General features: G+C 37.0%; 3 protein-coding genes across 4 annotated transcripts in view; 1 reads left to right on the forward strand and 2 right to left on the reverse strand.

The window, feature by feature from the left end:
* Nucleotides 1-25,000, reverse strand: part of LOC109397934 (transmembrane emp24 domain-containing protein 5) — a 548,078-nt gene that overhangs the window by 21,711 nt on the left and 501,367 nt on the right. The window lies entirely within an intron of this gene.
* On the forward strand, nt 8,068-9,395 carry LOC115269191 (uncharacterized). Of its 2 annotated transcripts, XM_029877610.2 has the most exons (4): nt 8,068-8,301; nt 8,365-8,560; nt 8,622-8,781; nt 8,837-9,395. In XM_029877610.2, the coding sequence occupies exons 1-4, from the start codon at nt 8,288-8,290 to the stop codon at nt 9,313-9,315; spliced, it is 849 nt and encodes a 282-aa protein (XP_029733470.1). In that variant the 5' UTR covers nt 8,068-8,287; the 3' UTR covers nt 9,316-9,395. The 2 variants fall into 2 exon arrangements, with proteins under 2 accessions (XP_029733470.1, XP_029733468.1); XM_029877608.2 differs by having other exon boundaries at nt 8,068-8,560.
* Nucleotides 11,947-13,611, reverse strand: LOC115269192 (putative nuclease HARBI1). The gene is made up of 4 exons (XM_029877611.2): nt 13,458-13,611; nt 12,952-13,393; nt 12,742-12,886; nt 11,947-12,374 (listed from the first exon to the last, which is right to left on the reverse strand). Exons 1-4 carry the CDS (start codon nt 13,583-13,585, stop codon nt 11,992-11,994), a joined length of 1,098 nt encoding a protein of 365 aa, XP_029733471.1. The 5' UTR covers nt 13,586-13,611; the 3' UTR covers nt 11,947-11,991.

Raw genomic sequence — 25,000 nt, forward strand, 5'->3', positions numbered from 1 at the left:
TTTACAAATTCCTCCAGGATTTGCTACGAAAGTCGCTAAAGCGATGGCTTCGGGAACTCCTCCAAGTGTTTCTGAAGCAATTTCTTCAGTAAAGAGTTTTTTTTAAGATTTCAAGGGCTACCCCACATGATCGTTTTAGTAAATTTCTCAGAGGATTTTTGGTAGTGTTGTACTTTTCACAACAGCGTGCGTCCTGAAGGGTTAAAATTGTTTTTCAATTTGCATCAACGAATTCGAGAGGAATTCTTAGGGGTTTATGCCATTGATTTGAAAAATAATATAGGCTTTTCATAATTAATGCTTCCAAAAATCCCTTTGATTTCTAAATTTCTTCGTAATTCCTCATAGTACTTCTACTACTACTTCATAACCAATGATTCTTTCCGAATTCATCTTGGAGTTCACCTAGAAGATTCTTCGAGGATTCCTTTATAAATTGTTCCAAAAATTCCAGCAAACATTTCTACAAGGATTCTTTCGGGAATTCCTCCGAAATCCCTTTAAAAAATTGCACTGGGTTCCATTCAGGAGCCATACCTGATCAAGCATGATCTCAGAAATTTATCATAGATATTTTCCATGAGGAACTCCTGAAAGATTTCTTCTTGGAAAGTCTAAATAATTCTTGAAGAAAATCCTTAAGGATCATCTGAAGGTTTCGCTAAAGGACTTCATGACATAATCCTTGAAGGACTTTTTGAAGGGATCCAAAGAGGTATTCCTGAAGGAATGCTTGAAGGAATTCGCAAAAAAGTAATCCCTGAAGGAATATTTGAAAGATTCCTTGATATTTTTTTAAGAAATTCTTGAAGAAATTCTTGGAGGTGTTCTTGAAGGAATCAATTCAAGTATCCCAAAATTAATGCTTAGAAGATATTTTGAAGCAATCCATGAAAAAAATTCTGAAGTAAATCTTAGAGGATTTCTTGTCTTTGAAGTAAATGCTTGATAAATCGTAATACATATTCTCGAAGGCAAGGTAAGTATTTATGTACCTTGCCCGAAGGAATTCTTGCAGAAACCCTTCAAGAAATACTTGGAAAGAAATACTTGATGAAATCGTTGAAATACGTTGATTGCACTTATTTTTCATACGAAAAAAAAATCGGCAAACTATTGTTATTACGGGTTTGACTTGACATGTGTTTTGATCATAATTTTCATAAATGCGGCCCTTGAATTATAGCTGCAAGCTTAAGTCAACAACTACAGGGGATACTCAAAATAACTGGGACAGGTAAAATTTTCACTTTTCAAAAAATGTTCAACTCGCTGTAACTTTTCGAAAAGGACATCAAATATTCTCAAATTTTTACTGTAAGTTCATCAACTAGTTGTGTATCAGTGGTTCAAATTTGGAAAAGATCGGTCCATTCTACACGAAGTTATAAAGATTCTAGAAAAAGGTATAATTATTCGATAGCCAACTATGAGCTGATATATCTCCGGATTTAATGAACCGAATGCAATGAAATTTTAATCATTTATGACTTATATAATAAACTTTAAAAAACAGTTGACTTAATTTGAAATTATTAATAAGAAAAAAAGTTATGCAGATTTCATTTATTCCATGTTTTTTCAGTAAATTTATCCTTTTTTTCATATGCATCCCATTACTTTTTCAATTTAATGCCGGCTTTTTGGTTGCTTTCCTTTGAAACATAAATATATTTAATTCAATTAGAGGGAATTTAAATGAACTGTAATTACTATCTCGAATTTTGAAACGATGATGAAGTTTTGGATAAATTGGTGTTGTATTACAAAAATAAACTAATCGAAATAATTTTCTTTGCGTGAAGAATTTTAATTTTAGTCAAATGTTTTCAATAGCTCATTATATAAGTCATAAATAATCAAAATTTCATTGCATTCGGATCATTGAATCCGGAGATATAACAGCTCAAAGTTGGCTATCGGATAATTATACCTTTTTCTAGAACTTTTATAACTTTCTGTAAAATGGCCCGATCTTTTCCAAATTTTGACCACTGATGCACAACTAGTTGATGAACTTACAGTAAAAATTTGAGAATATACAATGCCCTTTTCGAAAAGTTACAGCGAGTTGAACATTTTTTAAAAACTGAAAATTTTACCTGTCCCAGTTATTTTGAGTATCCCCTGTATATTTGGTCCTGTTATTAGGATATCAGGGAAGTTTTCACAATGCTTATAAATTTTACTTCCAAATCGGTAATGAATTTCGCAAAATCCTATTTTAATGTCTAACACATTTTTCTTGTAATTTTGGGAACGTCTATGTGCCCCACTTCCAAAAAACGAAGGGGCCTCCACATACCTACCAGCAGTTCTGCGAAGTGTTGATCTTATACTTATAGCAAAGATTTTAAAGAACTCTATAATATTTGCTTATAGGAAACATTTGCCATTTAAAGAACTTTATTCAAACTAGTGTTAGAAACCTTCCTTGATCTGGAGGCCCCCTGAATTCAGGGGCCCGGTGCGGACCGCACCCATCGCACCCCCCTTGCTACGCCACTGGATGAAACATTCCAGATCCACAGACAGTAATCACCTGCCATCTAAAAGAGGAAGATGAAGAGAAAAGAAATTTGACATGTACAATGGAAGACTTTCCTACTGAGATTTACAATACACTAAGGTCTTTTTTTAAACGGGGGATACGTCCCGTGTAAAAAAAAACGTGTAAAAAAACCGTGTTAATTCACGAAACCGTGTAAAAAAATACCGTGCTAATTCGGGAATCCGTGTAAAACAAACTGAGGGAAATCTAAAAATATTTGAAATGTCCTCACCTTCTGATATCCTAGGTTTAATAAGGAGTTAGTAAGGAAAGGAAGGCAGGGCAAATATTGTTAGAGTGGACAGTGGGAACACCTTTCGGACGAGCAATTAGATCGCGGTTTATAATTGACAAGAAAACAATCTTTAATGAAAAAACACTTCTGGTTCGGATACAATGCAAAACTGTAACGAAAAAGAGTCCCGTTATTTCGGTGTCGTTGGACGGGTGATGAGTGCGGCGAAAGAGTGGTGCCCGATGAAGTAGGGGGTTTCGATCATCTCACCGCTTTCGCTGAATAGGGTTGTTCAAGAGGAGATTGCTGTCGCTCCAACAAATATGACCTCCAATTTTGACCACCAAGAACTTCCGCGAGCGAAGGTCAGAAGATCTACAAACATAGCCAATGGTTTCTTGCTACATTACCGATGCGTTGTAACATCCCAGAGGTCCATTCAGCATTGTACTGAAGAGTATTCATTTCTAAAGATATGCTAGGTCTTCCATGAACTTCCGCGAGTTAAGGCCTTAAGATCTACAAGCGTACTCAATAAATTATTGTTACATTTCTAATACGTTGTACAATGTTACAGGTCTATGAACCATTTTTCTGTAAGGAACTAATTTACACAGATGTTCTAGGTCCTCCAAGAACTTCCATGAGTAAGTACCTGAATATCTACAAGCGTTATCAATGGTTTGTTGTCACATTATTGATACAGTGTAGCGTCCTACAGGTCCAGGGAGCACAGTTCTGTAGATAAATAATTTCCAAAGATGATCTAGGACCTCCAAGATCTACAAGCGTAATCAATGGATGGTTGTTACATTTATAATACGTTGTAACATGCTACAGGTCCATGAATATTTTTTCTGTGAGAAACTAATTTCCATAGATGTTCTAGGTCCTTAAGCCTTAAGATCTACAAACGTAATCAATGGAATGTTGTTACATTTCTAATACGTTGTAAACTGCTACAGGTCCATGAACCATTTTTCTGTAAGGAACTAATGTCCACACATGTTCTAGGTCCTCCAAGAACTTCCATGAGTAAAGACCTGAATATCTACAAGCGTTATCAATGGTTTGTTGTCACATTATTGATACAGGGTAGCGTACTACAGGTCCAGGGAGCATAGTTCTGTAGAGAAATAGTTTTCAAAGATGATCGAGGGTTCCCAAGAACTTCCGCTAGTATGGACCTGAACATCTACAAGCGTTATCAATGGTTTGTTGTCACATTACTGATACAGTGTAGTGTCCTAAAGGTCCAGGGAGCATAGTTCTGTTGAGAAATAATTGCCAAACATCTTCTAGGTATTCCAAGAACTTCCATGAATAAAAGCCTTAAGATCTTCAAGCGTAATCAATGGATTGTTGTTACATTACTTATACGGCACAAGATTACACATGATAATGGAGAGAGCAAATCTCCAAAGATATTCTAAGTCCTCCAAGAACTTCCGCGAGTAGAGCCCTTAAGATCTACAAGGGCAATATATGGATTTTCATTATATTACTGATGTTGTGCAACATCCTACAAGTCCATGGAGAATTGTTGTGCAATGAACTAATTTCCAAAGATGTTCTAGGTTTCCCAAGAACTTCCGTGAAAAAAACCCTTAGGATCTCTAAGCGTAATCAATGAATTGTTGTTTCATTACTGATGTGGTGCAACATCCTTCAGGTTTACCGGTTGTCAACTGCGACTGCGATAGCTATGAACTTTAATCAACTTCGGACTTATGTATTATTGAGTTCTTGCATTGGTAAAGAATTCAAAAGAGAGATGATTGGGTAATTTCTGTTTGGGTTTGGTCGCTACGAAACATAAATGTTGCTGACTGATAAGTTAGTTTTATCGATTATTCATACTCAATAAGTACCTCATTATACTCCAAAAGTGAGATGCTTTGGAAACAAAACTCGAATGTCATTCGTCCGAATTCCTGAATAATGAACGCTCGAATTTCTCTCGTCAAAAAAAACTCTCGCCCGAAAATAACGTTTCCCGCATAAGAAATCTCCAAATGCATTGTTGCAATACTACCCAACTAACCAGTAAGCATTTGAAATAGCACTCCTTCAGCATTATAGTTGCCTTTACGACAAGGCTTTCAATGCTAATTAGCCGTATATACGCCTTTAGTGCTACTCCACAGCAGGTTTTGGCAAAATAACGGGCTGTCTAAGTGCTACCCCTTCAGGAACGTCGTGACAAAATGACAAAGAAGTGTAACGCCAGTAACGCCTCGTCGAACAAAACAAAACAAAAATAGATTTACGTCTGCTTCTCGGTCTCTCAGCCTCTGCTTCTCCGCTTCCTCATCCTTCCACACTCCAGCTGGTGCTAGGTAGTATTTTTTGCTTGTTTTAGTAGTGATTTGGGTTAGAACTTAGGATCCGAAGATACTGAAATATATTTACTTCTCAATCTGCTGCTACTGCTCCACGATGCTACAGCTGTGTCGATGTCGTGCGTTGAATTTATCCCCAATATAAAGAATGCTTGGAAAACAGCTTCAGTTCGATCACCCAAAACTTGTTTTTAAAAAGATATTCCATTGTGTGTAGAGCATTTTCATTTCTTTTTCGATCTGTAGCATATGTATTTCTTTACCTCTTTCGAATAATCTTATGATCCGCCCTAGGATCCGCCAAACCATCCACCTATTCAGCATCAGCGCACATTTTCCGACGAAATCATAATAAGTCATTTTTTGATGGCCAAGCTCCATCAAACCCTGCAGCAATGTTTGCTTCTGAGCTCTTGGAAAACGAAGAAGCAAATCAGATGCACAAATTTGTAAACAGAAGCGTAGGTCCTGTAAAAGAGAGACAACATGTGCTGTGAAATGCATAACATATCTCCCATCCTCCGTGCTATTAGCATTTATAGAGCAGTTGGGAAGCATTCTGATTGCTTCCTAGTCTAGTCTAGTCTAGTCTACACATACACAGCCATTCATTGAAAGAATCCTGGAAAATGATGGAATGGACTAATTCCATCATTTTTCTTGTCATTATTAATCCTTGCAGCACATCTGAGATGTATTACAAACATTAAAGCGGCCAGGCCTACTGTGCAGCGTTGTTATTGTTATTGAAATCAAAGAACGGGGACATCTCGTACCAACCGTTCCGTATACGAAGCATGAATATGAAATATTAACGGTGGGAGTGAAGTTGCTAAGAAGGTTAATGTCACTCCTTGGTCCTTGGTCCTTGTAATCCTGGGATGGGACACAGGTATTTACCCCTGATGCCCTGGCCCTTATGCCTAGGCTTAAGCGCCTTTACTCGCTCTCTGAAACGAAAAGAAAATACTAATCCCCCCTCCCTTATTACAGCAATACATATTTCAAAATTATCAAAACTTATAACATTAAAATTAACAATACAGTACCAAATGATCCCCCAGAATTGGTATATTATGTTTTGTTTATATTAATAAGCATCAACGTTTTCCGTCGAACTCAAAACAAATTAAATCAGATGAATATGATGCAATTGTGTTTAGAATATTATTATTACCTAATTGGGTAAACATAATTGCCAACTACTTGTTTCAAGAGTAGAACTATTGATAAGCAATAAAAAAACTGAATATAAAAAAAATATTGATTCACAATAAATCTTTGTTCGTTTATTTAGAAAAATTAGAACAACTAGCAATAATATTTGTTTAGGAACTTTTTTCTTTTCGAAAATGTTTTCTATGCAAAGAAATAGTAATGGAAAGTCGTGGGAAGGAAAGAGTTCAACGAGCATGAAAATACGAGTACACTCTACAAGACAAAAACGAAATAAACGATCAAGGGCTGCAAAACCAAACTAAACGCGATCATAGACCACGTTATTGAAAATATGTGTATAGTTCATTTCAATTGAGACAGAAGTACGGAATCTAAAATCAAAGTGCGATACTACATCAAATCGTTTCGGTACCTTCGCCATACTTATTCTTATGAGCTAATGAATAAGTGCAGTGAAGACACCGGAACGATCCAACGCTAAATCACACTTTCATTTGCAATTCCGCACTTCATCGTCGCAATTTTAACCGCGCAATGCGCAATAAAACTAAAACCTTAAACAGTCTGTAAAAACAATGGTGTCAATATTTAACATTCCTCAATCGGAACAGACTCACCGGATGCCTGAAAATGCTCCTTTTCTACTTCAATACGTCGATGCCTCGTTTCTGTGGTGCATTATAGTCCCTCTTTTTCGTCTCCCTACTGTGAATCACCACAAATCACACTCGTTGTACTGCTCGGAACTACCCCTTCTTCATTCACTTAAGATATTTAATCACAACTGCACGAATTGCGCTGCCAAATGAAAACTTTTTGGAAATTCTTGAAATTTAAAACTTGAATCTAAAAATTGACAGCAGCACAAGTTTTCACGCCTGCTCGCTACCACGGCACACTTCGATCTCGTGGGAAGCATTCTGATTGCTTCCGAACGAAAACACCTCAAGTAGTTGAAACGCTAATTTACAGCCTAAAGCTTTTGAGCAGCACAGCTTATGCTATTTCAAGGCATTCGAACTGCTTATGTAGGGCAGCAAGCATCTCAAATGCATAATACGGGCTGCTGTACGGCTTATTTAAATGCTTGGTGGTTCCCTGGGTAATATCTGGTTGAATTAGTTTTACGTTCACGGGTGGCGGAGACCGAGTACATTCTCGATATTGAATATAAACACACGCGACGTAACAAAACGAACAAATTAAAACTTTATTAAAAACTAACGAACTTAAGTCTAGTACGCACCTGGTAAGAAAAGCACTCCAGCAAAAATCCCTCTAATTACCAAAGGAATTTTGACAACTGATTAGTGTGGGAAGAAATGTCACTTTTCCTTGAGGAATAATTGAACGGAATATTTTTCCGCAAGGAAAAGTGACAGCTCCATTTGATTTGCCCGGCAGGCGTTACGAGCGTTACACAATTTTCATTTCTTTCCAGCTGCGGACCACTCAAGAAATTTTAACAGCGAAATCATTTTTTGACCGTTCCTTGGCCTATCTTTTTCCACAGTACTTATCAGGTGCGTACTACCCTTAACATGTTATGCGCGGTTGTAAACATTACATTCATTCATGCTGGTATAGCATCGACGGGTGACAGATAGATCTACCACCAGTGAGCTCAGCGTAGTGTTGGTGAGTCAATGGTAGGTGTGAGAATCTTTCTCTGTAATGATTATTCTACAACTGTATTCATTATTTGTATATACTTTATTACCGATACTTCAATATTACATACAATGATTCACACTCACGTTTATTCTGCTCGGCGTGTGACGTGACAAAAGTCGAGTCGTATGTGTCACGCGATTCCCGTAGGCGAAAGCGGTGACAAGAGTCGATGTGAGTGAACACCAATGAACTCTCACCGCATTCCGACAGTCGACTTGTATCGACAAATGTCGCGCACGGGTGACGTTTTCGCGTGAGAATTGTCGCTACCTCAGAAGGAGTCGAGAGCGTTCAAACAACGCAAAAATGGAGGTGAAACGGTAAGTGTTTTATTTCTTTAATGCCTGAGTAAGATTATTTTTCATGAAAATCGTGTATTTTAGTGTACGCGTGACCAATCGCAAACAGTTTGAGCATCTGGTAAGCAGGATGGAAGCGCATCCGACGGTGGCAAAGGGCCTAAAATTCAGTGAAGCATCTGGAGTAAGCCAAGATGCTTTCGTTTCAGTTTGGAAGGAGTTAGCTGCCGGATTAAACAGCCTGGGTCCCCCGATCCGAACGGTGAAGGATTGGCAAAAGGTTTGTGTTATAAAGTCTCAGAAGGTATGTGTGATTTAAGTTGATTATTTCTTATTTAAAGGTTTGGACCGACTACAAGCTGAAAGTCAAACATAAACTGGCCCACAACAAACGGGAGGTCAATGCGACTGGGGGTGGACCCAACAATATGAAAGTGCTGTCGCCATGCGAGGAGGCAGTTGTGGAAATGCTTTCTCTGGACAAAACGGTAAACCATTCCGGTAAGCTTTTTTTTCCTTCATTTAGAACAATAAATTTACTTAAGTAATACTACAGGATCAGCATTTGGTCTACCTCGTCGTCCACCGCCATCGGCTTCTCCGCTTGTCAGCCAACCAAGTTTGCATCCTTCACCGCCCGGATCCCCGCTACTATCAAGTACCATGCGGCAACAGACAATTTCGGCAGATGAAGCGGATCAGGTCGAGTGCGACCGTGGAATCCGAGATGAAGGCATTGAGAACAGCCACAGTCCTGCGAGACGCAAACGGAAGCAGTCAAATACTCGGGATGTTCGACACGAGCTATTGATGGAGCAAACAAAATGCATGCAGAAGATTGTCGAGCATACTGGAGACTGTGCGCGATACGCACGTAAAATGTGTAAGCTTCGGGAGGAAGAGGTGAAAAATCGGAAGGAATACTTGTTGCAGAAGGAAAAGGACAGGAAAGCTGACCTGGAGTACAAAATAGAACTGCTGCAGTATAAGAAGAAGAAACTTGACATCCTAGAGCGTCAGTATCGAAAGAAGTAAGGAACTCGCATTTGTTATGTTTTTCTTTCAAAAATACACAATTTTATGAAATATAAGGAATAATACTGTTGGCAAAATTATTTAATACTACATGAAAAAAACGCATAGAGATGGAGATCTTGAGAAAAAGATGAAAATATAGCAAGAACGAAGGTAATACTTATATCAGAAAAACAATCTTAGATAAAAAAAAACCCTTTTAGAATCGATTACGGAAAATTTTAGAAGAACTTCTCCAGCTCCACCAGAGATCCTTCATATAATTCCTCCAATTTACGTTCCTGAACCGCTCCGTGGAACTCTCCTGGTTGTGTTAATCCTTTTACTTTTCTTACGCCCCTAAGAAGGGTATAAAAACCACTTGGAGAACCGACATTGGATCCGAGTAAAAAAAAGTCAAGTCGTCTGTCAACCGATTTGGGTTGTCTTAGTACAAAATGAAAGCTACATCCTAGTAGAGCGCTATTGAGTTTTATTTCGATTGAACATTTGGTTACCAAGATATTCTTTTCTTTTTTCTGGCCAACTATCACCGTTCGGAGCCAGTTGTGTTTTACGTCGGCTGGGTCTAGGAGCTAAGCCTTAAATTTCGACGCCCCCAGGGAGACAGCCCCCACACCTGAGGACCCTACATATCGAACCCATCAACACATGGGCCGGGACCTACTACTTTACTTCCTATCCGATGGAAGGCGTGATTACGGATTTTATGTCTCAGAAAATCCCATCGGCGTCGACGGGAATTGAACCCCGACCGACTGGGGTGAGAGGCAACCACGCTTACCACTACACCACCGACGCCGACAGATATCTTTCGAAGAGTTCCTACAAGTACTATACAATTTAAGTTTTTGAGAGATTTTTGACATAGAGTACTTGCAACACAATGTACAAATTCATGCAATGGCAGGCAAAGAAAGCCCTTTAATTATAAACTGTGGAAGTGCTTTAAGAACACTAAGTTGAAGAGATGCAGGCCTAGTTCCAACGCGAACGTCAAGCCATAAAGAAGAAAAAGAAGAAGAAGTTCTTGGGAGTAATAAGTTGTATTTTTTGTAACTTTTCAAGAGATTTTTGAAAATGTATGTTAATATTTTTTGTCGTCTATCAACCGATGGAAAGCAAAGCTACAATATTCTAGTAGAACGTCCATGATTTTTTTTTCGATTGGACATTTGGTTACCGAGATCCAAATGTACTTGGGAGTAACTTTTTGAGAGATTTTTGACAGAATGTATGGTAAAAAAAAATCTCAGCCGTTTCTCAACCGATTTGGGTTCTCTTAGCACTCTTGGCAAATTATTGAGTCCGTCGGACTCAATAGCCTGGGATCTCCGACTCGCTCAGTCAAAGATTGGCAGAAGGAAAATTCAAAGAAAAAATGATAATTTATTTAAATATAATAAACTGATTCATTATTTCAAGGTTTGGACTGACTTCAAATTAAAGGTAAAAAAAAACAAGCTGGCCCACAACAAACGAGAAGTTTTGTGGTGGACCAAACTCATTGAAGGTTCTTTCACCGACAGAAGAGACGGTTGTAAAATTGCTGTCTTGCTTATTAAGAATACATAGAATTTTGGGGAAATTTCCAACTCTTTCTTGAACTCCCAGGATTCTGTAGGGAATTCTTCCACATATTCTATCATGAATTAGTCCAGATATTCGTCGAAACATACTTTAAAGACACTTTGAGCTCCATTGGAAATTCATCCAGGGATTTATTCAAAAGTTTTTTACGGATTTCTTGAAAATTCCTACGAGAATAGCTTTTTGATGTTTGTTTAAGAATTGCTCCCTAAATTTCTTCAGGCATTTTTCTTTTATTTTCTCCCTCTTTTTTATGAATTCCAACAGGGACTCTTTCATGGATTTCTTCGGGAATTAAAAAAACCTCCAGAATCCTTTTTTTAACACTGTTATTACTGTGAGTTTGTCCAGGAATTTTCAAGGAGTTCTTCGGTAATGCAAGAGTTTCTCCGGAAAAATCGCTGGAGAAAATCAAGAATAAAAAAGAACCTCTGAAGGAATTCTCGAAAAATCCCTGGACAAAATTTTGAAGCAATTCTTAGTTACAGGACCCTCTTCCCAAATGCCCCCGCACCACATAATTCTTATTCACCCTTAGTTGGTTTGACAGACCGTTGAAAATTTTCGTATACATATTAAGTGAATATCTCAATTAACAAGGAAGTAGCACAGAGAACAGACGTTTAAGCTCGAACAAAAATACGTCGAAATCGTGTGTAAAGGATTTAAGTGTACCTCAACGCCACCAACGGAGACTGCCCCACATATAAAGTCGATTTGACCCCACGATGGCAGTGTTCATCGTTAAAATACACTAGCCCGCAAAGCGACACGAGTGCCAAACGGCCAAAAACGGCGAGCACTGGAAACAAATTTGACAACACAACAATGTAAGTGATGGGATGCTAGCGCCGCGCAACGGGAGCATAGCCACATACTCTGATATGACCGTTACAAAGTTTTACACAAGGCAGAAAGCGAAGATAGACGTCTGTTCTCTGTGGAAGTAGTGTAGAATTAGCTTTTAGTTAAAATACACACTAATAAAAACATAAAAAAAAATAATTAAAAAAAAATCAATGTATCCATATATGTATTTAAGATTTATTTTCACTTATTATGAATACATACAAGTTAATTGTAAATTTACGTGATAGAATACATTATTTCTTCTCTTATTTCATTTGCTGATGCATCTGGTTCGCCTTCATATGGAGGATCCAACACTTCATTGTCGTCCGGCTCTTCCCATTGTATGTTGTCTTCGGGTACATTGAACCTTTTCCTCAAATTATGCAACGCACAGCACACATTTACAATTCTTGCTGCTTTTTCAGGTTTATAGTGTAATTGACGTGCTGCCAATATGCATCGGAACACATTCTTCATTACTCCGATAGTCCTCTCGATTATATTTCTGGTTTTTGAATGAATTTCATTGAACTTTGTTTGCCTCGAGGAGTTCGGTAGATTTGCAGATGACCGAAATGGTGTAATTAAATACGGTTTTAGAGGATATCCTGCATCACCTGCAATTGATAAGAATCTTGATAAGAATAGTAAATGCTATTGATTAATGATATAGCATAGACATGTGTGGATATGGAAAATCCTAAGTCAATTTCATAACATATACATCTAGTTGTGTACGAAAATGCACGTCAATTGGTGTGGATTTGGCTGAATTATAGTGGAAAGTGCCCAAAATAGGTCTTGTCTGATTAAATGGTCTCAGAACCTATAAGGATACGTCCATGAATTTGTTTCCTTATTTCTTCTTAGTGCTGTAAATCGTACGGTTCAATCGTTGTACAGGAACCGGCTAAATGAGATGTGTCTAAGGAACCTGTTATATTTGCATCCATATTCACACTTTGCTAAACCTTTGTAACTCACCTAAAAGCCATGTGTTGGTTTCTCCATTTCGATAATTTTGATTCAAAACAGCATCTAATTCGTTGTTGTTCCATATGAATGAATCGTGATTGGCACCAGGGCTGTTGGCATCGACATATCGAATAAACTGCCGATGATCACAAACCTAAAAACATATAAGCAGATATATTAACACATTTTCTAGGTATAATTCATGCATTTAACACTTACCAGCATGACGTTCAAGCTATGGAACCCTTTCCTGTTGTAATACAGGTGTTGGATGTGGCTAATGGGTTTGAAGATCTTGACATGTGTGCCATCGACGCACCCGATTACACCAGGGAAACCGGTTTTTTCATAGAAACTGCGTTTAATTTCATCTTTCTCTGCTTCTGATGTGGGAAACTGTATTGCCACCGGACAAATTTCGACCTCAAAAGCTTCAATAACAGATGACAATGCTTTCGAAAGCGTTGGCTGAGCCATCCCTGCGAACAAGTCGTTACCAACTCCCTTTTGGTAACTTCCTTCCGCAAAGAACCTCAACGCTGCTGTTAATCTGAGCATCGGTGGAACGGATGAGGATTTTACAGATCCTCCTAATTTGTTTCCCACGTTGTCCATCAAATATCTGAACAAATCCTTTGTTACTCGAAAGTATGATATGAACCTGAAAGTGGAAAAGATTCCCATGTTAATGTATGGAACAAATTTGTTACCATAAAAATACTTACGAATCTTCCGGTATCTCCAACGGGTTACTCATATCCCGCAATCTTCGACGTTCGAGACGAACAAAATCTAAATGTTCCTCTTCTTCCTCGATCTCGTCATCACTGAACCAGAATTCGAAGCAACTCATTGCACAAAATACACCACAAAACTAACTAATTAGTTTTAAGGTGAATATATAACGAAGCCACCCCTTGAATTTTCAAGAGCACAAATCTGAAGAACAAAATGTCTCACCACGCTGAAAAGTTGATCGATTGGTCACCCGCTGGTGGTGACCAATCGATCAACTTTTCATCACAATCCATCATTTGGTTCTTCAGATTTGTGCTCTTGAAAATTCTAGGGATGGCTTCGTTATATATTCACCTTAAGATATTAGCAAAAAATATTTCCCCAAAACAAATCCGCCTGTTTGATGTTTGGAAGTACGAATTTACAGGTGGCAACTGCGATAAGGGCCAAATGTTCGATCAATTGGTGTTTTCAGAAATGCGAATAAAATCCGCCAAAAATCCATATAAAATACTTTTTTTTATTGAGAATAAAAAAACGTGTATATACAGGTTAATTTCTTACATATTTTATTCGCTGAATGGTGAAATCTGACAATATTAAAAAAGCATTAAAAATAACATTCTTCAGATACGCCATAATCCGAAAGCTTTCACGTAACACCTCGTAACACGCCAGTCTGACAGTTCTTCAGATGAACAAGATGTTTGTTTACGTTCATTCTCTCAGTTGCAGCAAAAGTGAACCTCTCACCTCACTCGCGTAGACAACCGGAATCGGGTGACAAGAGTCATGCGACGACGAGGTGAGAATTGTCGCATCACCTCACACGCCGCGCCGAATAAGGGTGAACAATAACAACATCTCCACATACACGCTAAACGTAATAGAGTAATACAATGATTTGTTATGTGCATACCACAAGGTACCACATCTCGTTTTTTCTCCAGATCCGCAGCAAGGTCACTCCACGTTGTTTTCGCTTATAGTCTCCCCAGTTTATGAACGTCTCGCTTCAGTCTCACATCAGAATTAGTAGTACAGTCATCCATCTCTGCTCGGCATTTTGGTAAATTACTTGGCCGTTACTTATGGTTGTACCTAAAAAGAAATATTATTTTGACCCAAGTATTTTCCCAAATCCCAAAATATTTTTAACACTGAGTGTCAAGCTAAATATTACCTTTGCTGATGAATTAATTGAATTGCTTTCCTCTTCTCAAATGTTTTCAATGTCAGCTAGCATGCAAACATTGTATACTGCCCACTGATTTTTTTTGGCATGTCCTTTCATTGAAGAATCTCATACAAAAGGTATGTATATTCAGATTATTATTCAGACATTTTTTTAACTAATATGTCGGAACACTGCACGAATGTTACAGTGGAAATATTATCAATATCCATTAACTCGTTTTCGATCCAAAGTGTCCAAGTGTCATACAAACACTATTTCATTTTATGTTTTTTTAGCGAACTTCGCTGGAACTCGTTTCTTATTCAGAATATATTCAGAAGTTTGGCTTTACAGATTTTGTTTTCTAAATATCGAAGGGATTGATACTTTTTTTAAATCAAATCAGGGTTTCGAAAAACGTCACTTGTCCAAAGCAATATTTGTAATACTAGTTTTAGCTAAATAGTAATTTGAAAACTTGAAATCATATTTCCGATAATTTCGGAATTCTCATGATTTACCATTTACCTTTCAAACTGAATGAGTTTATTTTTACGGTTTGGTCGTTCAATAGGTTTACATTCTACGAGGCATATTTTCCCGCATTTACTGGTGATTCGTGCTCAATCAAACCTATTTTAACATTACAAAATCAAAAATTTGTTCCTTTGATGTCGCTCTTCTGAATTCTGAACTGTAGGACTCATTTTCATGGTGTACCTCCAAAATATTGCAAAAGCCCCTCAACATGTTATGTTCTCACTCTAGATACCTAATGAAGCTATTTCAACAAGCCTTTTCCAAATTATTCGCATTCAATGTACCGTCAAAATTTAGGACTTTTTATCTTTAAGTAACTCTGATTTTCTACATATGCTAATCATATTGATAATATTCTCAGTTCGTTGGATCGGACTAGAATATTCTGCAATATTGCAAAGCCCAATCATCTGTCTATCATATCACTTATTTCACATCTTTTCGATGAAATACATCCTCATTTTTTTGTTAACGCTTACAAGTCTGACGTAGTGCACACTCACCGTGATTGTCTGTGTCATTATGGCCCTTACGCTTGCCTCTACGATTTAATTCTATGTACTGAAACTTTTTAAAGCACATTTTTATTAAAATTTTCAATGAACTTATTAATATATTAATATAATATATTATTAATATATAAATTTTATTTGTACACACGTACTCGTTTTCCACGCTGGATCACACATAAAATCGATGGACCTTATTTAAACTATGTGTATCTACACATGAAAAGGGTTATCTATGACAAATTGCAAAAATCTATGTGTGCGACACATGCATACAATATTTGCAGTTTTTTCAGCGTATGGAATCTAAAAATTCAAACAAGTAACATGTTAGTAAATGGTACCTGTTTGCATTAATAAGCTCGACTGAAAAACAAACCTCATAATCCAGCTTTCATTAGATTTATCTATTCCTGTAGTTACAGAAATGATTATCTTTCATTATTCCAATATCTTGTGCTTTTGATATACTGTACGTTATTCTCCTCAATAATAGTTTCAATACTTTGTTTAACTGATCAAAATTTGTCTCGTCCTGTAAGGAAATTATTGTGCAGAATTTGTTGTTGAGCGTACTGCTGTACCTTGTTCTCTAACTTGTACCACAGTTCTTGGCAAGATGGCCCACTTTTTAGCAAAAATGGCACTATATCCAGTGTTAGGCAATCATAAGTCAAAATGCCCCTCCTGACCACACCCGATTCATTTTATATTCAAAGACTTCAGAAGTGATTACTCAAGAACTCACTGTACTTGAATCGCATAAACATTTAGTGGCATTCGATGGGTTATAAAGAGCTTTTTACTCGAATTCCTGAGACTTCTAGTTAAGCCGAAAAGTTTCATTTTTTTATTGTTCGATTTTTTTTAATACCCAATTCACTAGCCATTTGACTTGCATGATACTTAACAGGTTAGTGGTTAGCAACTGCTCTGAATATGTCGTCTAGCTTCAACGAATGCTTTAACTGTCATTTCGACTTCCTATCTTGCAAACTACCAATACAGTTTAATTATTCTCACACATTGATGTTAATCATCTTGAAGTTACATTTTGAGACTTGTAAGAGAGGACAAAGCATTAGTTAAATCATGTCTTCATGTTAATTTGGTTTCAAGAGCCAACCCTTTTTACTTCTCGTAGACTTATTATACTTTACTGAGCAATGATAACTTCAATATATATCACCTGAGGTGGGTCCACAACAATCTCAGTATCTGCTCAGTTATATTCGCATTTGGAACATATTCTAATACTATTCGTTCCTAACGCTCAGCCTAAAGTTTAGTTTTGTCTTTCGCCTTCTCAGCTGCCACTTAATTGGTGTGAAATTTAATTTTTAATGGTTCTATTTAACTATAAATCCCAGATTGGAGTTCAAGAGAAATCGCTCAAGAAACTTCTAGAACGATTCCTGGCAGAAACTTTCTATGGTGACTGCCATTTGAACTGTCATTTCTTCGCAACTGCGTACTGCGATCGAAGAAAACACGGTTTCTTGAGCGATTCGGCCAAGGAATTTCCCATGCATAAAGATAGGCCGAGAAATTCCTTCTGATCTGCAAACAGCCCTTAAATCTGCGTTGGCTGGTAATCTGTTTCTTACGAAATTTACGACACTGTTGCATTTTTAGTACTTTAATTTTTAATAACACAATTCGCCTTATACGGCTCTACAAAGAATCGACTATATCTGCCTTGCAGGTCTTACCGCCTTTAACGGCATTTCCACCTTCAACGGTTTTTTCCTCGGTTTTTTTCGCCTTCAACAGCTTTTCACTCTCCGACGGATCTTTCCGCCATCGACAGTTTTTCGCCTTAGTCGGCTCTTCTGCCTATAACATTTTTCCTGCTTTCGAAAAGTCTTTCCGCCTTCAACGGCTTTTCTATCTGTAATCCTTTCCGCCTTTTACGGCTATTTCAAGAATGTCGCCTTCATTAGCTTTTATCGCCTTCATTGGCTTTCATCGCCTTCACTGGCTTTTAACAGCAACGGCAAAATTTGATTTCAAAATATTGTTTCACCTCTACGCCTTCCTCGGCCATCCGGTTAACAAATCAATACTTCATTCATCATTCAGCATTTAAGTCTAGATTTAGGACAACAACCCCATTCAACGAGTATAAATATCACAATCAACAAAACTTAGATTTTCTTCACAGTTCTTTATTTCTTTATCTGACAATAGTGATTGTCATCGATTTGAACTAAACAATACCGATCACCATCAAAATCTCTCACAGGTTAATCATTGTCATTATTCGAAGGTACAAATAGATTGTTTGATTCATATTGAACAGTTAGTACACAATATTTACCTTTTTGATTCCAAAGTTGAAATTCAATCACAAGTCATCACCTGGAGGTCATCACCACTCTGCATGCACCACACACATCACTCATCTCTTTCTTTTTTCCAAAGACAACATTTCCCGAACCGAAATTAAACTAATTTCACATGCACTGTTCACCGTTCTCGTCGCCAATGTGAGAATCTTTCTCTGTAATGATTATTCTACAACTGTATTCATTATTTGTATATACTTTATTACCGATACTTCAATATTACATACAATGATTCACACTCCAGACAACAATAACAACATCTCCACATATGACAGATACTCAATGTAAACATACACGCTAAACGTAATAGAGTAATACAATGATTTGTTATGTGCATACCACAAGGTACCACAGTAGGGATGTCCATTTATCCCTAACAAGTGCAGTGATATAATCCTTGGTTACATGGGTGGTGTGTGGTTCGCTTAGAAAAGAATCCTAGGCTCCGTCATGTTCGCAGAAGGGGTAGGAGGGGTGATCGTCAAGCCCCTGGACTCCTGTTCCTACTGCCCCGAGCTACACAGCAAGTTAAATACTACGAATGTGTATACCGTGTGGCCAAGGTAGTCAAGAAAATTACGAAAAATACCTGGATTGATCGGGAATCGAACCCGTCACCTCTGCATGGTCTGAATAACCTCACCTTTAGGGAAGATTCAAATATTACGTCCATCGTTTTTCGGGATTTCTAGACCCCCCCTCCCCCCTCTGTCACGCACTTTTACTATACCCAATACACGTACTGTCACACTTTTCTAGACCCCCCCCCTCCCCCAAATCATGGACGTAATTTTTGAACGTTCCCTTAAAGCTGTGGCTATAATATGGGTCCTCATCGTTAGCGAATTCGTGTTGAGCTACACAGTTAAAAAATGACACATCGAGTTCACGGTAACAAAACTATTTCCATAGCTTTCAACACAATTCTCCAAAGGATTGTAAAATTACAGGTTGTCTGCAGTATGGAGCTTGCCTACAAGTTTGCGTGCAAGAAATTGTTTTATGTAAAATCGAATGAAATGAAATAGAAATTTAAACGTTCCAATATTTACGACTTTGGTAGTTCTCAGAATTTCTTTCTGTGTAACTGTCGATAATTTATCGGGTCAAAATCTTGGTGCCATAGAGAAGTGAGACCATTTCTTCAGGGTTTCTATTTTCGGCACTTTTCCGCTGTAACTAAGTCAATATTGAACAAATTGCCATACTTTTTGTACGCAGTGAGATTTCCTCTTGATCTTCTTAGGATTATTACAGATATTTATCCAAGAATTCCTTTTTCTACAAGAAATGCTCTAGAAAATCTTGAAAATATTCTATCAAGTGTTCTAGTCGACATTCCTTCAGGGATACTGTTGAAATTCCTTTAGAGATCTCTTCCGGGATTTCATAAAGGATTCATTTGGTGGTTTATATTGGAATTTCATCAGGGATTCCTCCTGGTAATCTTTCAAAGATTCCTTCTGCGAATCTTCGCGGGATTCTTTAAGGTGTTCGTGGGTTTTTTTATGCACCTAGATTCATTGTGTCTATAGGGATAGTCATGCAACGATAATATAAAAGTTGTGCAAAAACAGAGCCTGAAAAAATTATTAGATGTTAAGGACCCACATTGAAGATTTTTTTGTGGAATTACAACATTAACTTCCATTTTATTAGTGAAATCATTTCTATTTTATTGAAACTTAACTGTTGATTACAAACTGTTATGGAGATTCAAATTGTGAGACACTTTAGACGTTAGTGGGTTAGTTTTCACCCAAGCAAGGTTTATGATGCAAAAAATAACATCTCTTGCTGAGTATCATAACGGCGTATCTTCTTCTTCTTCTTCTTGGCGTAACGTCCTCATTAGGACAAAGCCTGCTTCTCAGCTTAGTGTTCTATGAGCACTTCCACAGTTATTAACTGAGAGCTTCCTCTGCCAATGACCATTTTGCATGTGTATATCGTGTGGCAGGCACGAAGATACTCTATGCCCAAGGAAGTCAAGGAAATTTCCTTTACGAAAAGATCCTGGACCGACCGGGAATCGAACCCGTCACCCTCAGCATGGTCATGCTGAATACCCGTGCGTTTACCGCCTCGGCTATATGGGCCCGGCGTATCTACAATGATCAATTTCTCTTCATCGATTTTCTCTTTGGTTAATAATTTGCCCGGCGAAATCATTTTCAGTTATTTTTATTGTTATAAAGGGTGATACGGTCAAAATTTGGTCACACATTTTTTTTATAACTTTAGACTGCGTACACCAAAACTGCTGATTTTTGGACCAGTAATGCTACATTATATGTAGCTTATACCATAAAATTTTCATCAAAATCGATTAAGTATTGGTTGATATATAGATAAAACCATCGACCTACCTTTTTAAAATTTTGTACAAAGGCGCTCCATGGTAAATTTTCGGTAATTTAAGGTCAGTAATGCACAATTTTGATTATAGAACTACCAATACTGCTCCGATTTTTATCAAAATTTTACAGTATAATACTATTATAAAAATATATTCTTAGTAAAATTTTGAGCCATTTTGTATGAATATTTTCAAAGTTGTAGTAGTTTGAATATAAAAAACCTGAATTAATCCACCTATGGTGAACAGAACCCTTCTTACACTTATTAAAATTATTGTTGTATTATTCGTATGTATGATTGTGATTTTTGGTCATTCTAGAAAATATTGTAGTTGATTGCTTTCCATAATAAAATCATCGACCATAAATTTTATTACTCCTTAGGACTCCTGGAAAGATATCTCGGAAACAAAATGTCCAAACGGCATGAAATTTACTCCAAAGTACTCCCCGAAAGATATCTCGGTTACAAAATGTCCAATCGGAATGAAATTCAAAAGCGTTCTTCTAGGATGCAGTAGCTTTCGTTTCGGGCCTTAAGAACCCGAATCGGTTGATAGACGGCTGAGAAATTTATGGTGATACGCTTTGTCAAAAATATCTAAAATAATTAAGTTGTACTACTCCCTAGCACTCTTTGAAAGATATCTCGGTAACCGAACGTCCAATCAAAATAAAATTCAATAGCGTTCTACTAGGATGTAGTAGCTTTCATTTGCTTCCAAGAGAACTCAAATCGGTCAACAGACGGCTGAGAACCGTGAGTGACATTTTTTTGTAACATACATACACACACACATACACACACACACGCACATACAGACATTTGCTCAATTCGTCGAGCTGAGTTGATTGGTATATGTGACTCGGCCCTGCGGGCCTCGGTTCGAAAGTCGGTTTTCCAAGCGGTATTTATACCCTTCTTATGGGTGTAAGAAGGGTAAAAAACGGACCGGGTGCCAAATATAACTTTGTAACGGCTGGATCAAATTGAATGAAATTTTTACACAACATTTTGATATGCATACTTCACATACAGAAAAATATTTATTGAAATCGGTTAAGTATCTCTGGCTCTATAAATAAAACAGTAAAAATGTGTTCTTATTTGTGAATCCTCTTTGCACAAAATTTTAAAATTGCAGATCTCAGGGTTCAACAATATCTCCGCAAATACTAGACCGATTTTGATGAAAATTTTATGGTACAAGCTACATATAATGTACCATTACTGATCCAAAAATCAGCTGTTTTGGTGTACGCAGTCAAAAGTTATGAAAAAAATTGTGTTACCAAAATTTGACTTGACTTGACAAAATTTGACAAAATTTGACCACCTAAACAAATATAACTTTGTAACGGCTGGATCAAATTGAATGAAATTTTTACACAACATTCTGATATGTATACTTTACATACAGAAAAATTTTCATTGAAATTGGTTCAGTATTTCTGGCTCTATAAATAAAAGAGTAAAAATGTGTTCTTATTTTTTAATCCTCGTACAAAATTTTCAAATTGCAGTTTTCAGGATTCACAATATCTCCGCAAATACTAAACCGATTTTGATGAAAATTTTATGGTACAAGCTACATATAATGCACCATTACTGGTCAAAAAATCAGCTGTTTTGGTATACGCAGTCTCAAGTTATGAAACAAATTGTCTGACTAAATTTTGACCGTATCACCCTTTAGATGCTTGCCATAGTCGTTCTGCACCGAAAAACATCAAGAGATCATCCAAGCACTGATCAAATTTCCTGGAGAAACCCTAAGAAAAAATCGATGAAGAGAAATCGATCATTGTAGACACGCCTGTACGCGAGATATAAATTAAATGAGATTTTTTATAAATCAACTTTTTAGATTTGCCAGATAGTTTTTACAAAAAAAAACTATGAATTTTTAACTTGTTCAAACCAAGGCGTAGTGGCTAGGGAAATGTCCGTATAAAGCAGCGTTTCTCAAACTATGGGTCGCGACCCACTGGTGGGTCGCGGGCTGATTTTTGGTGGGTCGCGAAGGCTTGGGCGATCTATATATATATAAATGAATTTGAAGTTCCTTTGAGGCAACAAAACTCAGAAACAGGTGGACAGATCAGCATGAGTCTTGCATGGTTCGATTCGTATTCGTGGTGGCTGTGTTTATATGTACAAAAAGTTACGAAAATCCACTAGAAAAGTAAAAAAAATGATAAAATACTGTTTTTTCATGAGCCGGGAACAAATTCAGCGTGATCAAAATTAAATCAATCTAGAGTGCGTTGCTGCGACCTCAACAGTTGTCAAACAACCACAGCTTGGCAAGACAAAGTTTGCCGGGACAGCTAGTATAGTAATAAATATCTTGCTAAACTTATGTCAAATTATATTGTTTGCCATTTCCAAATTCATAAATACTCTCTTAACCTTCCGTAACTCGCGCGGTCGGATACCACCGCCAGCACCGCACTGGTGTTGCGTACAACAAGCGAGCTTTTTACAACGTGTTGTACAAAATACAACAGCGCGACTACTGATTAGATAAGGAATCGGCAGAGTTATTTCTAGAAATTTGGTTTCTTATTATTTCTTTTCAAACTTAGTCTGAAGTATATTCAATATTGAAGCTACTGTCTGCGTTCAAAATTTTGGTTAAATTTTAGATTTTTTTTTTTGCGTTCCGAAAAAGTATGAGTTCAAGTTCTTGCTAGCAATTTACATTTTTAGCTAGATTTTCAGTTACTTTTGGGTTGTAAAAATAACTGAAAATCTGGAATTTCAAGAAAATTTTGTAATTCCAAAAATCAGCTAAAATTATCAATTTTGTTGCAGTTACCAAATATTTAGTAATATTCACCAAATTATCTGTATATTTTTTTGTCGAACTTCTCTAAAACTTACCATCGGTAAAAATATGCTGAATTTCGATAATGTAAACTTTAACAGAAATAATAACTGAATAAGTGATTCCGATCAAACAAAAGTTAAATACAGTCAGGTTTTTTTTTTACGCGGGGGATACATACCGCGTAAAAAAAAACCGCGTTAATTCAAAAATCCGCGTAAAAATAAACCGCGTTAATTCAAAAATCCGCGAAAAAAAACCGCGTTAATTCAAAAATCCGCGTAAAAATAAACCGCGTTAATTCAAAAACCCGCGTAAATGAAAACCATGTTTTATAACTTTTAACTCAATAATTTTCTTCTCGATTTTATATTAAAAAATGAACTAAACGAATTATTTTAAAACAACATTTTAAGATTTTTGCCTGAAACTCACAATTTCTACAAGTTACACAAACTGCCAAGCTATTGCTTAAAGGTTTAAAGCTTATCATTGATGACGTCAAACCCGACATCAACCTATCATTCACCTATTTTTATTTTGGCCACCAAACCCAACATGGACCCAATACTTGTTCGATGTTGGTCCAACAGTGGCCTAAGATTCAATAAAAATTAACCCGACTTTGACCCGACATTCGATATTTTTTCAGTCTGGCGGAATTTTGCTGGGTTTTCTCGTGTTTCGTGCCCAGCTACTCATTCGAGTGACAATGTATTCAATTGACAAGGATTCGCTTCTCAATTGATAGGTGCTCTGATTGAATGAAATCGTTTTAAACATGAATAGAAGGAAAAATGACTACAAAGATTTTGATGATTAACCTGGGCTTGTTAGGGGAATATCTGTAAATAAAAAGAAAATCGGGTTAAGTACGGTTCCTTTGAATTCCACTAAGAATTTGCATCCTTTGACAGATACGTATTTCGACCTCAACTGTAAGGTCGTCTTCAGTGTCTTGTACTTGACTCGACTCCCGAGTCAAGTACAAGACACTGAAGACGACCTTACAGTTGAGGTCGAAATACGTATCTGTCAAAGGATGCAAATTCTTAGTGGAATTCAAAGGAACCGTACTTAACCCGATTTTCTTTTTATTTTTTAAAAAGATTTGTTGGTTAGTGTTCAAATGAATGAGATGAAGTTTTGCAACACTGGTTTAAACCGGTTCGTTGTTAAGACTCCATCTCACAGTTGTCGCATAAGTGTCGAAGTACAGGCAGTAAATCATGTTCACTTAACCTTCCGTAACTCGCGCGGTTGCCCAACACCGTCAGCACCACGCTAATGCTGAACACGAAAAGCGAGATTATTTCAACGTGTTGTACAAAATACAACAGCGCGATTGCTCAAGAGTTGATAGTTAAAGGTCACAAAGCATTCTTAGAAAATTTTGGGTTTTTCCAGGTAATCCTAAGTGTTTTGGAACTCAGTTTTCAAAGTCTATGGCTATGACAGTAGTTTCTCAAGCTAAAAATAGTAACTACACATATTAGACAGGGTTTAAATCAATGATTATTCCAAAATAGTTTTAAAATATTTCAAATAAATCAATTGAACAGTCAGAAATGGACATAATAGACATAATTATCTGATAGATAGATACAATAATGGATATAATAATAATCTCTGGACATAATAGATTACAGCTCGTAGATTTGTACAATGAAAAAAGTTCATGTAATCTCAAGAACGGTTTGGATGTTCTTAGACATCTCAACAGATCTGATGCTGTCTATTAAACATTGAGATGTTCAGTAAGTCA

Source organism: Aedes albopictus, chromosome 2 (assembly GCF_035046485.1).
Source record: "Aedes albopictus strain Foshan chromosome 2, AalbF5, whole genome shotgun sequence".
NCBI classification, from domain to species: Eukaryota; Metazoa; Arthropoda; class Insecta; order Diptera; family Culicidae; genus Aedes; species Aedes albopictus.

What these genes read in the sequence shown, in the direction of transcription:
- LOC115269191 (XM_029877608.2), top strand. Translation starts at nt 8,345, where the DNA reads ATGAAAATCGTGTATTTTAGTGTACGCGTGACCAATCGCAAACAGTTT. An exon ending in CGGTGAAGGATTGGCAAAAG is followed by an intron (nt 8,561 to 8,621) that starts GTTTGTGTTATA and finishes TCTTATTTAAAG; the next exon opens with GTTTGGACCGACTACAAGCT. An exon ending in CAAAACGGTAAACCATTCCG is followed by an intron (nt 8,782 to 8,836) that starts GTAAGCTTTTTT and finishes GTAATACTACAG; the next exon opens with GATCAGCATTTGGTCTACCT.
- LOC115269192 (XM_029877611.2), bottom strand. Translation starts at nt 13,585, where the DNA reads ATGAGTTGCTTCGAATTCTGGTTCAGTGATGACGAGATCGAGGAAGAA. An exon ending in TTGGAGATACCGGAAGATTC is followed by an intron (nt 13,394 to 13,457) that starts GTAAGTATTTTT and finishes TTCCACTTTCAG; the next exon opens with GTTCATATCATACTTTCGAG. An exon ending in AACCAACACATGGCTTTTAG is followed by an intron (nt 12,375 to 12,741) that starts GTGAGTTACAAA and finishes TATCAATTGCAG; the next exon opens with GTGATGCAGGATATCCTCTA.